The 15,399-nt window shown below is 42.9% G+C and overlaps 1 protein-coding gene across 5 annotated transcripts in view; it reads left to right on the top strand.

Moving 5' to 3' along the window:
* lrp4 (low density lipoprotein receptor-related protein 4) overlaps positions 1-15,399 on the top strand; it is a 402,640-nt gene that overhangs the window by 253,678 nt on the left and 133,563 nt on the right. For 4 of the 5 annotated variants that reach the window (XM_043705466.2, XM_043705468.2, XM_043705465.2 and 1 more), the window contains exons 4-5: positions 14,659-14,772; positions 14,996-15,118. In XM_043705466.2, the coding sequence (XP_043561401.2) occupies positions 14,659-14,772; positions 14,996-15,118 (237 nt within the window). The remainder of the gene's footprint in view (positions 1-14,658; positions 14,773-14,995; positions 15,119-15,399) is intronic. The other variant, XM_043705467.2, reaches the window with a different exon arrangement.

Genomic DNA, 15,399 nt, shown 5'->3' with positions numbered 1-15,399 from the left:
ATTAACATTATTATCTCATTAAAAAAATCTCAACAACAGCTTGAAAAAGTTCTCTTCTATGTTTACAAGATAGCTTCCATTCTTTGACAAGAACTTTCAGAGAGACTTCTGTCTTTTTAGATATTGAATGCTTCTTTACAGCTCTCATGCAATTGTATGAAGCATTGGAATTTTTATTTTGTGTACATTTTTTGCTCAAACGTGAAGTATTAATTAGGGAAATGCCCTGAATTGTCGAGCCCCCTCGATCCACAAAATACATCATATGTGTGAACAAGGAGAATGAGGGGGCTATTTTGCCCTCAAGCAAGATTCATACAGCACGGAAACATTACCTTCAGTCCAACCAGTCCATACCAACCATAATCCCAAACAAAACGAGTCCTGCCTGCTTGCACTGGCCCACATCCCTCCAAACATTTCTTATTTGTGTACATATCTAAGTATCTTTTAAACATTGCAACTGTACCTGCATCCATGACTTCCTCTGGAAGTTCGTTCCACATACAAACCACTTTCTATGCAAAACAAGTTGCCCCCTCATGTCTTTTTTTAAAACTCTCGCTTCCCACCTTAAAAATATGTCCCCTGATCTTGAAATGCCCCACCCCAGGGAAAAAACACTTGCTATTACCTTACCTATACCCCTCATGATTTTACGAATCTCTATAAGGTTATATCTCAACCTCTTACGCTCCAGTGTAAAAAGCCCCAGCTTCTCCTTCTAACTCAAAATGTCCATTCTCAACCACATCCTGGTAAATCTCTTCTGAACCCGCTCCAGCTTAATGATATTCTTCCTATAACATGATGACCAGAACTGGACACAGTACTCTAGAAGGAGCCTCATCAACATCTTATACAACCTCAACATAATGCCCTGCTCTGCCATTTAGTAAGGTTAAGTTCTGATAAGTCCTGGTTGAAACCCCAAGTCCGTACTCTGACCTTCCCCTGAAATCAAACACACAAACAATTTGTATTTATATTTGTATTTCTGACGTGAAAATATGCTACCAAACTTGCTGAAAGAAGGCATTTTGTTTTTGAAGCTTTTTGCCGAGCATTCATCAGGACAGTTCACAAGAAATACCAAAGTCAAGAGAAAATGACATCAATACCATATGAGAAGAGAATGCTGATTGGTAGAGGCACTGTCATTGAAGGATGCAGCATTTAGATGATGACTGACAGTTAACTGCCAAACTTAGTCATGACAAAGAACCTTGACAATTATTTTTCAGCAATTCTCGATAAATGTACTGCAGACCTATCAATGTGATAAAAATACAAACAGACAAATTAGGAACAACAGGAGGTTACTTGCTCTCTGGAGTCTGCTCATTATAAAATCACGACTGATTGATTATTTCCTATTCCCACCTATCCTGAAAACCTTCCACCCACTTTCTTATAAATAATCCACCTCTGTCTGAAAGGTAAGTGCTCTGCTTTTGAGTTAAAGATTCCAAAGACACAAGATTCTGAGAGAAAATAATTCTCTTCCTATTGGTCTGAAATGGGCTACCACATACTTTCAAACAATGACCCCCTCCACAAGAGGAAACACCCTTTCCCACCTTATGATCCTGTGTGTTTCAATCAGGACACCTCTTACTGTCCTAAACTCTGAGGTTACCAGTCTAAATTGTCCAACCTCTCCTCATAACATAACCTTCCAATTAATGTTCATTGAATGTATTCTGTACATCATTCTCTGCATGATACGGTGATGACAGTGGTAATTCTTGGCACTTGTAGGTTAATTGCTTTGCACTGTAACAATACTGTGACTGTAGCAAGACATTACAGAGGAATGTTATTCTATGAGCAATTAAACTCTATTGAATATTTGTTCAAAAGGAGCTAATTCATGGGCGTTGGCACCAGTTTTATTTTTACATTAAGTGATACATTCCATTGTACCTACTGTATATAATCATGCTTTTCTGCTTGGTTAGCAATAATTATAAACCATTTTGTCCCGAATTATCTCCAAAGGATGTATTACGAAAGGATTGAATTTCAAGTAATGTCATTTTAAATTGGTTGATCGTGCACAGTTGGCATTTGCAGTTAACCTTGCTGGTTGGGAGTGTATATCAAAGCTTTTCCAACACAGGCTGGCAAAGACAGAATTCACTGCCAAAACAGTTCATTGCAACTTGTCTTACCTACAGCATGGAGAGAATCTTTTACTCCAGTGCGGACTGCACGCAATTTTTAAGGGCGTGTATTAGATGTTGCCATCCTTTAACTAGACAAAACACGTTCTATAAGATGTGAGTTTTGAAATCTGTCTTTCATTTTACTCAGTTGGTCCCTGCTGTGAGATTCTGCACCTTTTGAGCATCAGGATTGCCCTTCTGGGAACACAGCACACAATACACTGTCCGTACCATTCAACTTTGCTCACAGAGACATTGTCACTAGGTCGAAACAAAGAAATAGCCGGTTTGTGCAGCCCACGCTGAGTCAGAATGATAACATGTTCTGAAACTGGAGCGGGGGTTTGGCAAGGTAGGTGCTGAGAGGATGTTTCCCATTGCGGGGCAATCAGTTTAAAAATAAGGGGTCACCCATTTAAGACAAATTGAGGGACGTTAGTGTTTGAATTCTCTTCTCCTGTGAGCATTGGATCGCTGAATATATTTGACACTGAGTTAAATAGAATTTCGATAGAGGGATTTGAGAGATATGACAAGACTGGTGAAGTGGGATCAGGCAGAGGAACTTACCAGATAAGCCTTGGGCAGTGCCGTTTCAAGGGACAGAATGGCGTCTCCTCCTGTTTCTTACCACCTTTTGATCAATGTAAATAACTATCAGTTTGGACTGCTGAAGCTTGATTAAACTGCTTTTATGATTTGTGATTGAGCTCTGGCATTTAAAAGGGTGGATGGTAACCAAACTGCAAAGCATGGTCACAGTTAGAATAGATTCCCTACAGTGTGGAAACAGGCCCTTCAGCCCAACAAGTCCACACTGACCCTCTGAAGAGTATCCCACCCAAACTTATTCCCCATTACTCTACATTTACCCCTGATTAATGCACCTAACCCACACATCCCTGAACACAGTGGGCAATTTAGCATGGCCAGTTCACCTAACCTCATCTTTGGGTTGTGGGAGGAAACCGGAGCACCCGGAGGAAACCCACACAGACATGAGGAGAATGTGCAAACTCCACACAGACAGTCACCTGAGGCTGGATTCAAACCTGGGTCCTTGATGCTGTGAGGCAGCAGTACTAACCAAATATTTAATTACCCCTGAAACTAATGTATTACTCTATGTTATTAAGTGCATTTATACACAATATATACCATTGTGATAATTAAAATATAAACAGAAGATACTGGAGGAGCTCAGCAGAATGGGCACCCTCTATGGAAAGAGAAATAAAGTTAACATTAAGTATGATATGACTCTTCTTCAGTGTCATTAGACTCTAAAAGTCAAATCTGTTCCTCTCTGCACAGATGCTGCTGGAGCTGCTGAGTGTCTCCAGCATGTTCTCTTTACTTCCAGATCTCCAGCAGCCACGGTGTCTTGTTTCTATTAAATTTAACCCCCTGGTGTCTGGCAAAATCCATCCACTGGCTCAGTCACCTGCAATTCATTTCTGAACTCTGCTACTGAGTGACTTGCTAGCCATGGGTTAAGCAGTGCCTTGCTGGGTTAGATTTGACCATGAGAGCCTTGGTTGATTTGAGAGTTTTTGCTGTGAGTGTGGAGCAACAGTGAACCTTATCCAATTAGTCACTGCACCAGTGTGGTGCATGCTGCTGTTTCAGTTATCAACCATTGTGTGTCTGAATGAGATGAATGTAGTCTACTTCAAAGAAATGAAACCTATGAAAAATAATATAACACTGTGACAAGTCAACCTCAGAGAAAATGACTCCAGACATTGATCTGGCAAGAACATCAATGATCTGTATCAAAAGTGACTGAAACCTGAAGGGAAGCAGGAACACCACAAGGGAATAGATCAAGGTATAACTCGATGTCTTTTATTACTGCATCTCCATGGGGAGTTTTGTAAGCTGCATCATTTATCAGACTGATATTGTGGGTCTAAAAGGATAGGGTTCAGAGGGATTAAACGCAGCAGAGATATTCTTTCGCAAATGACAGTCAAGCAAGTTTTGCCTGCTCTGAAGTAGGGTCACTGGACCAGAAACATTGACTCTGCTTTCTCTCCACAGATATTGCGAGACCTGCTAAGTTTTTCCAGCAGTTCCTGTTTTTGTTTCTGATTTCCAGCATCTGCAGTTCTCTGGGTGTTTTTTAATGAAGCAATTTTTTATTGCTGCATTTTGTACGTGTTGACCAGTAGGACTTTCTACATTGGAAACATGTAACAGCTGCCATATTGTTTGAGTCCTTCAAGGTAACCCCGATTACTGTCAAATATAAATAAAGTTGAAGTTGGGGTGCTGAGGACCCCTTCCAGAATTTTCTGGCAGAGGGTAGGAGAGAAGCGTTTGATTCCATTATTCTGGAACACACCTAGCAACATACAACAGGTACTATCTGGAAGCAGAATGCCTCAAGAACACTTTTTTAAAAACATCCTCCTCCTCCAAGGAGTTGTCTCTAGATTGTGGTGCTGGGGTGTTTTAGAGCCACTTGTCATCTCCTTCCAGCTGAATTTGGAATGTCTTTGCCCCTGAATCCAGTTGGTGAATTGATTGTGGCCTCAGTTGCCTAGCTTTGATTGCTTGGCTGCAGCACTGCTGGGAAAACTGTTGGAGGTTTTTTTTTGCGGGAGTAACGTTTGAAGATTCCTCACTTGGAATCGAGGATGGTGCCTCGCAGGATGGGTCCTCGGGCTGAAGTGCCCAGTTTTCCCATCGGCAGATTTTTCCACCATGGGAGCCCGTGGTGTGGAGAAATGGGATGCACAGCCCTGGACTTGTCTCCCTTCTCCTTCCTCTGTCACCACCACTCTCTGCTCCTCCCTCCAGACGATCGAGTTGCCGACCCTCCACTTGCTGTACCTTGATGGATCAGGAGGTGCCCTGCCAAGCAGTTAGCAGCTTTTTCCTCCCAGTCAGTGGTGCCAATGTCTTGGTGCTTTAGGGCAACCTCCTGTCTATCCTTATTCTTTTTCCTTCAACTCCACTTTGAGAGTTGGCTACCAGAGAGTGAAGGAAGAGAATCTGCCCAGGTGTCGGGCAGTTGGATGAAATGGCCCTTTCATGATAATGAAGTTGGTCAATGCAGCTTCACGGAGGATGCTGCTGGTGATCCTCAGGATTTGACGTAGGCATCGTTGGTGTAAGCTCTCAAGGAACTTAATGTGACATTAGTACACCCGGACTTACTGCAGTAAGAGGGTTGTCAACACAACAGTTTACACATCATTACCTGCACAGGCTGAGGTCCTGCCATCTCAGTCGCTCCCCTCACATATGGTATGGTGACCGTCAGGTTAAGCCACCACCAGTTGTGTGTCTCTGTAACAAGAGAGCAGCTCTATGATCCTCTGGGATAATGGTGACTTTACATGACTTACTAGACCATTACCATTGTTGATGTCCGGTGATCCCTGTTATCAAAGACACTCTGTCACATCTTGAAGACAACACTGGCACAGTTTGACTTGGCACTGGACTTCTTTTTCAATGAAAGTCCCTTGGGAGGGGGCACTGATGAGAAATGGGACGTGCTGTATATACTCCCGAGCCAACCTACCTTTGAGGATGGCGGGGGGAATGCTCAGCTGGCCTGCAGGAGGTTAGTGGAGGACCTTCAGCTTGGTGCTGTTTAAAGGAAAGTCAAGCACATATGCAAGGACTTGGAAAAGGTAAAGGGTGTTTGTGTGTTGTGTTGGGGAATGGGCCATCACACAACAGTCATCTGCAAACTGATGGCCCTTGGTATCCGTGGGAAATTGGAGTGGTTGGTTTTTTTACCCTGAAGCAAGTAAGGTAAAATAACGCTCTGTCCAGATGAAACTGGATGTTGATACTGGGTGGTCAGTCTCCCTGGGTTAAAGATGATACTGGATGTTAATACACAGTAGTAGGTAACCTTGGATGAGCGGGATGAGGATGTGAAGGTAGATAATGAACAAGGCTGGGGCACAGAGGAGATAATCACACAACGTTTTTGATCCCAGTTTGATTTGGATCCTTCATACAAAGATGTGTAGGTTAGGTCGATTGGCTATGCTAGTTTCGGACCATTGTCTGCAGGCTAGGTGAGTTAGCCATGGGGAATGCAGGGGTAGGGTCTGGGTGGGGTGCTCTTTGGATGGTCGGCGTGGACTCAATGGGCTGAATGGTCTGCTTCCACACTGTAGGGATTCTGTGAAACCTTGGGATTCTATCCAGCATTGCAATAACCACATTGACACGCAGGAGTCTCAAGACACTGATGCACTTCAGGTAACCAAACTACTGGAGGACCATCAGTAGGGCATCACAATTCAGAGACTTCAAACCACCTTAGACTGGTTGATGAAGACCGGGAACAGTTCTCAATGATGCTCTTGATGTGTTCACACCCAGTCACTCCTCAATCCCTCCAGAACCACAGGGTCTTGGGTGGCACCATGACCCACAACTTGGCCCATATCTCCCATCAGGATATGTGAGGAGAAATGATACAATGGGTTGAAATTCTCTCCAGTTACGCCATTTTATTTGAGCGTTGGGACCATTTTCAAGGGGAGAGCTTTGTTAGTGTCAAAGGCGCACCCTCTGGTGTGATCCGACAGCCAATCAACAGCCTAGGTGTGGTGGGCAGTGGCGGGAGGGCCACTCAGGAGCAGCATGTGATTGTGGTCAGCAACTTTAAAGATGGCTGCCGTGAGGATGCAGTTCCAGTGTCTGGGGAGTGAGAGGGCACATCTGTATCAGAGGGCAGTGGGAAAGATAGAGATGTAATGAGTCTCGGCTCAGAAACAGCAGATCATATGACAGGCTGCTGCAATGGCAAGTCTCTGCCTTCCCTCGAACCTCAGTTCATCGATCTGTGAGACAGCTCGAGCTATTGGGTTCACCCACAGTACACTCACCTCTAAGCTAACGAGGCTTGCATAACATGGGAAGAGGAGAAAGTGAGGACTGCAGATGCTGGAGAGTCAGAGTCAAAAAGTGTGACATTGGAAAAGCACAGTAGGTCAGGCAGCATCCGAGGAGCGTGAGAGTCGACGTTTAGGGCATTAGTCCTTAATCAGGAATGTCAGGGGGGGTGCGGGGAACCACTAGTTTCCTAATCTCCCCTTCCCCCACCTCATCCCAGATCCAACCTTCCAACTCGGCAACGCCCTCTTGAACTATCTTACCTGTCCATCTTCCTTCCCACCCTCCCCACTGACCAATCACCATCATCGCCCACCTCTATCCACCTATCGTCTTCCCAGCTACCTTTCCCCCACCTCCCTTCCTATTTATCTTATAGCCTCCATCTCCCCCCACCCACGTGAGAATAGTTATTCCTACAGAAATTGGAATGTCACTGGAAAATCCAACTGAATAATCAAGGATCCAGTTTTCTGACGAAAGGTCATTGATTTGAAATGTTGAATCTGTTTTTCTCTCCACAGAGGCTGCCAGGCCCACGGAATATTTTTCTGATTTTTGTTTCCAACTTCCACAGTAGTTTTGCTTTTGCGTGCGCTTATTTGAATTAGCCTGTACCTGGTGAGCTACCCTCAGTGCTGCCCTCAGTAATGAATCAAAATGGGGGCAATTGCCTTTAAGGGGCTGTGCATGTAAATTGATCATTTGGAAATCGCAGGTGATTTACTGGTGGTGGCTGATAGATGAAAGCCTGCCATGGATGATTTGGTGGTGGGGGAAAGAGAAAACATTAAAAAGGGACTTCACATCTAGGTGTCCTTGCAGAGGAAGCAAGCAGTGCCCACTGACCTGAGTCTTTCCATGGTCTACAGTCACCACAGGGGACAGAGCTCAGCATCGACCCTGGGGAAAGCCTGGTTTCAATTAGATTTGTTTCATAGAATTAGGTTCCCTATAGTGTGGAAACAGGCCCTTCAGCCCAACAAGTCCACACCGACCCTCTGAAAAGTATCCCACCCAGACCCATTCCCCTACATTTACCCCTGACTCGTGCATCTAACCTACACCTGCCTGAACACTATTAGCAAAGCCAATTCACCCATCCTTCACATCTTTGGATTGTGGGAGGAAACTCATGCAGACACAGGGAGAATGTGCACACTCCACGCAGACAGTCACCCAAGGCTGGATTCGAACCCAGGTCCCTGTAACTGTGAGGCAGCAGTGCTAACCATCGAGCCACCATGTCACTCCTTATTGATTTTGCTTTAGTTCATGCACCCCTTTAGAGGGTTCCAGAGATCTCGTGGTTCAGGTACATAATTGTTTGAAATTTGTATCGCACGTAGACAGAGTGATTAAGAAGGCTTTTAGCACACTTGCCTTCATTGCTCAGAGATATAAGTATAGGAGTTAGGGCTTCCTGTTGAAACTGTACAGGATGTTGGTGAGGCCTCTTCTGGAGAACTGTGTCCAGTTTTGGTCGCCCAGTTATAGGAAGGATATTATTAAATTGGTGAGGGTTCAGAAAAGATTTACTGGGATGTTGCCAGGAATGGAGGGTTTGAGATATAAAACTAGACTGGAAAGGCTAGGATATTTTTCACATAGGATGTTGAGGGGTGACCTTATTGAGGTGTATAAAGTTTCCCTAGGTTGGGGCATAGTTCATAACTAGGAAGTATGTTTTTATGATGAGAGGAGAAAGTTTAAAAAGAACAAGAAGGACAACTTTTTAGAGTGGTTTATGCTTGGAATGAACTTCCAGAGGAAGTGGCGGATGCAGGTACAGTGACAAGGTTTGAAAGACATTCAGCTAAGTACATGAATAGGAAAAGTTAATAGGAATATGGACCAAGCGCAAGCAGGTGAGACTCAGTTAGTTTGGGAACATGGTCAGTGTGGACTTGTTGGACCGAAGGGTCTGTTTCCGTGCTGTATGACTCCATGACTCTATTTACGCAAGTGTATAAAGAAATACTGCTACCCGTTCCAGGATTATTCATTTTATTTATTTGATCATCATTCTTTTTTAAAAGTTGCTCAAAACTCTCTTAATTGATTTACTAATTGGGTATAAAAGATGACTGCTGGTAGGTAAGAGGCAGAGATTTGTAATGCCATACTCTATAGATAAACCTACAATTGGGAAAAAGGAATTTTCGAGATTCATACTCCTCCATCTGGCTTGGAAATCATTCAATAAGCCTGCCATTTTAATCAAGCTAGTAATTTGAACATTGGTCCAACAGTGAGGCCATGCAGGTCTGATAAGATATCGATCTCTGCAGAAGTCGAATTGTTGCTTAATGCAAAAATATTGTTTACAGAAGAATACATAGCTGCATTAGAAATGAGGTGGTGTCTCATAAGAATATACATTATATGCTTTGAAGAGAAAAAGCATGAATATTGTGTAGTCTACTTGTATGAAAGTCTGCAGCACCTCACAGGGTGTGACATGGTGAGCATGTCTGCACTGTAATGCAGATGCAGATCTAATCCGTAGCTACATTGTATAGTGTTAATTAATTCTCATAAGTAAGTACTGTCCTCCCAGTGGCATTTTGAACACTTGGGATTATGGTCTCAGTTTTATCAATGCAAATATGCTCAGCTGGTCCTGTGCAATTATGCCTTATCTTGCCAATGGGGTTTTGCACAAAAGTATAAGCTAGTATACCCAGAGAGACTGGCTTCCTAAAGTAAATGCGTAACAGCACAGCTATTGTTCTTCTGTAAATGATTCCAGTTCAAGAGCAAAGTTAAAATTTATTACATTTCCTGTCATTATACAGTAGTCAGTCTCCCATGGCAGTTGCATATGAGCTAAAAGCAAGTATGTCTGAAGGTAAAATGGGAATATAACTGAGGAATAGTTGAAACAGGGGATACAGATAGAATTCAATCCCCCCCTCCCCAATTTATATAAATTCCTTTGGCCATGCTTGTGCTGTGAACTGACTTTATAGATTTCTCACACTATCGTCTGGCTCTCCCACCAGTGTTGACACTCTAGTAGCAGAGGGTATAATTAACACATAATATGTTTACATGGGCAGTTTGCCTTCTGTATGTGGACATGGAATTTATAATGGAAAAGGCTAACAGCAGGGTGTGGACAGATGTAAGTGATTTAATAATTACCAGCTCATCTCCCAAGGCGTTGCACATGAGAAGTCAAGAACCAAGTGTGGCCTTCATGGCAAAACGGACCGAGAGACAGAGGAATAGAAAGTTCAAGATAGGTAAAAAATAATTCAGGCTACTTTTTAATTCAAATTCATCTTTATAAAAATGTCAGTGCCTGTTTATTGCTATTTATGATGGAAATGGCCTTGTAAACTTGCCTTGCTGTAATTACACTGTCCGACCAGTATTGATATTACAATAGCTTCCTTACTGGGGAAGAAATACTTACTGTTGACCAATCTATCCTGACGTTTTTCATTGTTTATATGGCCATGGGAATGCATAATAGGAAAAGTTGCTAAGTGCACAAAGATGCAGGATGGTTAACATTATGAGGAATTTGCTGTGCCTCTAGCGAAACTGTTCCAATAAGTTACAGCGTTGGTGTCTGTCAAACAAAGAGGAAAGGTTGAGCAATTTGCAGACAGCCGGCAAATCTAACCTGGCCAATTAGCACCACCTCAGCAGGAAGTGGTGTTGTTGACAGTGGAATCGAGCTGCCGTAGTTCACCGTTAACCAGCTTCCTGATGTTGGCTTTGGCTTCTGTCTGGTCCATGCTGCTTTGAGTTTTGTTACAGGCTCACCTATAATTACCCCAGAGGTGAGGTCAGGGTGATTTCCTTCAACTTCAAAGTCAGCATTTGACTGTAGATCAAGGATCCCTTGCCTCCTCTTGTAGTTGCAGTATTCATGTGGCTAATTGAGTTAAGTTTCTGAAAAATGGTAATCCCCAGTGTGTTGATAGTAATGGATGTTAGCGTTTTTTGTGTACATTGATTTGTAATGCCATTAGACTCTTTCTTGTTGGTGATAGCCATTATCTGGCACATATGTTGCATGAATCGTATTTGTCTCCTTTCAGGTAGACCCTAATTATTATTATCCAAGTCTTGGTTCATGTCAGCTAAAGAGCAGTGACTGGAAGTGAATACTGCACAATCATTCACAAATACCCCCAATTCTGACCAGTCGAGATTCCCCCATCCCCTGTTCTCAGTGACTTCCATTTAAGGTCATAGAGATATACAGCACGGAAACAGACCCTTAGGTCCAACTCGTTCAAGCTGACTGGATTAGATTAGATTCCCTACGTATGGACACAGGCCCTTGAGCCCAACAAGTCCACACTGACCCTCCGAAGAGCAGCCCACCTAAATCCATTTGCCCACCCTATAATTACCCCTGACCAATTCACCTGACCTGCACATCTTTGGATTGTAGGAGGAAACCGAAGCACCTGGAGGAAACCCAAGAGACATGGGGAGAATGTGCAAACTCCATACAGACAGTCACTTGAGGCAGGAATTAAACCCAGTTCCCTGGCCCTGTGAGGCAGCAATGCTAACCACTGAACCACCTTGCCACCTAAGTAAATCTAGTCCCATTTGCCTTCTAACACCACTGTAGTCAATCTGGTGTAGGTACACCCACAATGCTGTTGGGAAGGGATTTTGTCCTGGTGACACAGGAGGAGGATCAATATCTGTTCTGAAAAAGCGTCACAATGTTAACTCTCCACATGTGCTACCAGACCTGTTGAGTTTCTCCAGCACTTTCTGTTTGTATTTCAAAGCCGGCATGGTGAGTGTCCACATCCCATAAATCAATTTTAAAAAGAATAGTGGATAACTCATGATATTGCTCATTTGTGTCAGAGGATTTGCATTTTTACAATAATTGGGATAATTAGACCATAAAGAGGCCCATTGTCAGGGGGCACTTATTTAGAAGATGATGAAGTTGTTGATGAAGGATGCCAATTTCATTTTTATTTAAATCTGTCCTGTGACATTGCTGGTGCTTTAGGTATTGAATTTCACGGAAATTGTAAATGAATGAATTGTAGCTTTTTACACACAATACTGTTCCTATTCTGTGATTTCTAACCAGTGGCATGTTTAAAACTGCAAGGCGATGTACAAGATATGTCAGATGGAGGCAGATAACTGAAATTCAGCAGAACTGAGGAGTGGAAATTAGGTTTAGCTGGGAGGAGGGGCAATTTCGCTCTGTTGTAGCATTTGGAGATTACACAGGTCACTTGTAACCTTGGAAATGTCCTCGGGGTTTGATACAAATGGGGCAGCAGTTTTCCAGGAGGGAGTCTTTTGATCCCATATCATTAGGAAGCAGGAATCTGACGTTCGGCAGAACAATGGGAGATAGGACTAGGGTTTGACACAACTGGCTAGGAATGTAGGGAATAGAAGTGAATCGTTACACCCATTGATTGACAAAACACCTATTTGCCATTCCCTACCCCCACCCACCATCCTTTGATATAATTAGCATCCACAAATCTATCGATCTCTGATTTGAACGCACATAATGATTGAGCTTCCTCTGGGGTAGAGAATTTCAATGATTCACTAGTGTCTAGTCAAGAAATTCCTCTTGATCTCATTCTTAAATGGCCTGCTCTTTAATCGGAGACTGTGTTCCCAGTTCTAGATTTATCAACCACAGAAATCATCCTTTTCACATCTACCTTGCCATGCCGTCTAAGAATTTTGTGACTCTCAAAGAGAGTACCTGTCATTCTTTGAATCTCCAGGGAAGGCAGGCTTAGTTTCTTCAGTGTTTCCTTCTCAGGCAATCCTGCCATCTTGTGAATTAATCAGGTGACTCTTCGCTACCCTCCCTCTATGAGAGTTCATCCTTCCTTAGATGAGGGAACTAAAACTGTAGCCATTCCTCCAGGTGCTGTCTCACTAAGGGTTGGTTAGAAGTGCAGCTTTGCAGGGTGAGTTTGATTCACACTGTGTCTCGATAGGTGTCTGTAGTGAAGGGCAAGAGCAAACCAGGGCCCTGACCTTTCATATGAGGATACTTATGACTTTCTATGAATTGATTGTGATGTGTCGTGTTGGCGTCTGTTTTTTTATAAGACCATAAGATGATAAGACGTAGGAGTGGAAGTAAGGCCATTCGGCCCATCGAGTCCACTCCGTCATTCAATCATGGCTGATGGGCATTTCAACTCCACTTACCCGCATTCTCCCCATAGCCCTTCATTCCTTGTGACATCAAGAATTTATCAATCTCTGCCTTGAAGACATTCAGCGTCCCGGCCTCCACTGCACTCTGCGGCAATGAATTCCACAGGCCCACCACTCTCTGGCTGAAGAAATGTCTCCACATTTCTGTTCTGAATCCCCCTCTAATTCTAAGGCTGTGTCCACGGGTTCTAGTCTCCTCGCCTAACGGAAACAATTTCCTAGCGTCCACCCTTTCCAAGCCATATATTATCTTGTAAGTTTCTATTGGATCTCTCCTTAATCTTCTAAACTCCAATGAATACAATCCCAGGATCCTCAGCCGTTCCTCGTACGTTAGACCTACCATTCCAGGGATCATCCGTGTGAATCTCCGCTGGACACGCTCCAGTATCACTATGTCCTTCCTGAGGTGTGTGGACCAAAACTGGACACAGTACTCCAAATGGGGCCTAACCAGAGCTTTATAAAGTCTCAGTAGCACAACGATGCTTTTATATCCCTCTGTCTTGGCTTCTCACAGCTAAAAGAAAACATAGACATCAAAGAAAATACTGATTTCAACTGGAGCCCTCAAAGTTCAACTCATTTGCTTTTAATTTGAGTTTCGAATTAAATGAGGGAAAATTATTTTCTCACCCGTCTCTGTCTGGAAGCCGCTAACAATTAGAAATGGTCCATCCTTGTTGCTTTATCGAACATGAAAAGCAACTACAAGTAAATAAGAAGCTGTAATTTCTTCTCTCTCTCATATCCCCAGGAGCAGAACTACTAAAAAAAAATGCTGAATTTAAATTTGACCTGAAGAAAGATTTTGAAATTTGTCCTCCAGCTGTTCTCCAAAAGGGCTTTTGAAAATAGAAATTGCACAGGAAAAAATAGTCCATTTGTACAATCTTTTTGACAGGCACCTTGATACACCCTGAGAATTCAGGCACATTGCCCAAGCTCAGACTGTGCAATCCAAATGCAACACCTGAGTCAGAGATCTGAACTGAATTATAAGGCCTCTTTAGAGAGCCGAGAGCTTAATTAACAGTCACTAAAGACAACTCATGGCTGTATTAAACAGGTCAATGTGAAACAAGTCATTACTGCAACTTTTACATCACACCTCAGACATTCGAGTTGGAATCTGATTGCCAGTATCAGAATAGTCTGTTTGTAAAAGAAATTTTAAAATTTGGATACAAAAATTTGCAACATGGCAAGTTTAAAAGATGTAACAGGATGCCTAATTTTATATGCACATTTGAAAATTTTTCTAACTTAATGATTCTCAGCCAGATGACCAGAAAAGGCTGAAATATCTAACAGTGTGAAAGAATCGCTGTAATCTCCAATGAATATGGTTAGCTCTGCAACACTGCTCACAAAATTACCAGCAGTTGTATTCCTGGCAATTCAGTTCCGCTTATGTTTTGTATTCTAGCACCTCGAGAGTGTGAGGAAGATGAATTTCACTGCCAGAATGGTTACTGCATACGTAGTCTGTGGCATTGTGATGGGGACAATGACTGTGGAGACAACAGTGATGAACAGTGCGGTGAGTTCAACCCTATTTGTGGTCAACCAGTTTTTGAACAGAAGCATAATGTCAAGTTTCTGCTGCCAGAAGCCTAATTTTAAATCACAACCAGGTCTTTGTGGAGCCTTTGTCTAACGGAATTAGTAACAGTAATCTATTGCTTGATTCTTTGCGAAAATCACTGACCTATTAGCCAATTGTTGTTCAGCACTGCTGATGCATTTTTAATTTTGTTTTCCTGTTACAGACATGAGAAAATGTTCTGACAAAGAATTTCGCTGCAATGATGGCAGTTGCATTGCAGAACATTGGTATTGTGATGGAGACACAGATTGCAAAGATGGTTCAGATGAAGAAGGCTGTCGTAAGTATTATTTTGGGAAGAAAGGAGCAACTGGTGGTCGCTTTAGTATGTACTTTTAGTTACCCTTGAGGACATGGTGGTGAGCTACCTTCTTAAACTGCTGCAGTCCATGGGCTCTACAGATTGACGCACAATGGCATTGGAAAGGGAATTCCAACGTCTTGACCCAGCAATACAGAAGGAACAGTAATAGATTTCCAAGTCAGGATGGTGTGCAACTTGGAGGGGAACTTGGTGTTTCCATGTATCTGGTGCCCTTATTCTTCTAGAGGGAAATGATC

Source organism: Chiloscyllium plagiosum, unplaced genomic scaffold (assembly GCF_037043375.1).
Source record: "Chiloscyllium plagiosum isolate Xiang-an unplaced genomic scaffold, Cpla_swu_hap1 HiC_scaffold_18, whole genome shotgun sequence".
Lineage (NCBI taxonomy): Eukaryota > Metazoa > Chordata > Chondrichthyes > Orectolobiformes > Hemiscylliidae > Chiloscyllium > Chiloscyllium plagiosum.
This window is presented reverse-complemented; position numbering and strand designations above follow the sequence as displayed.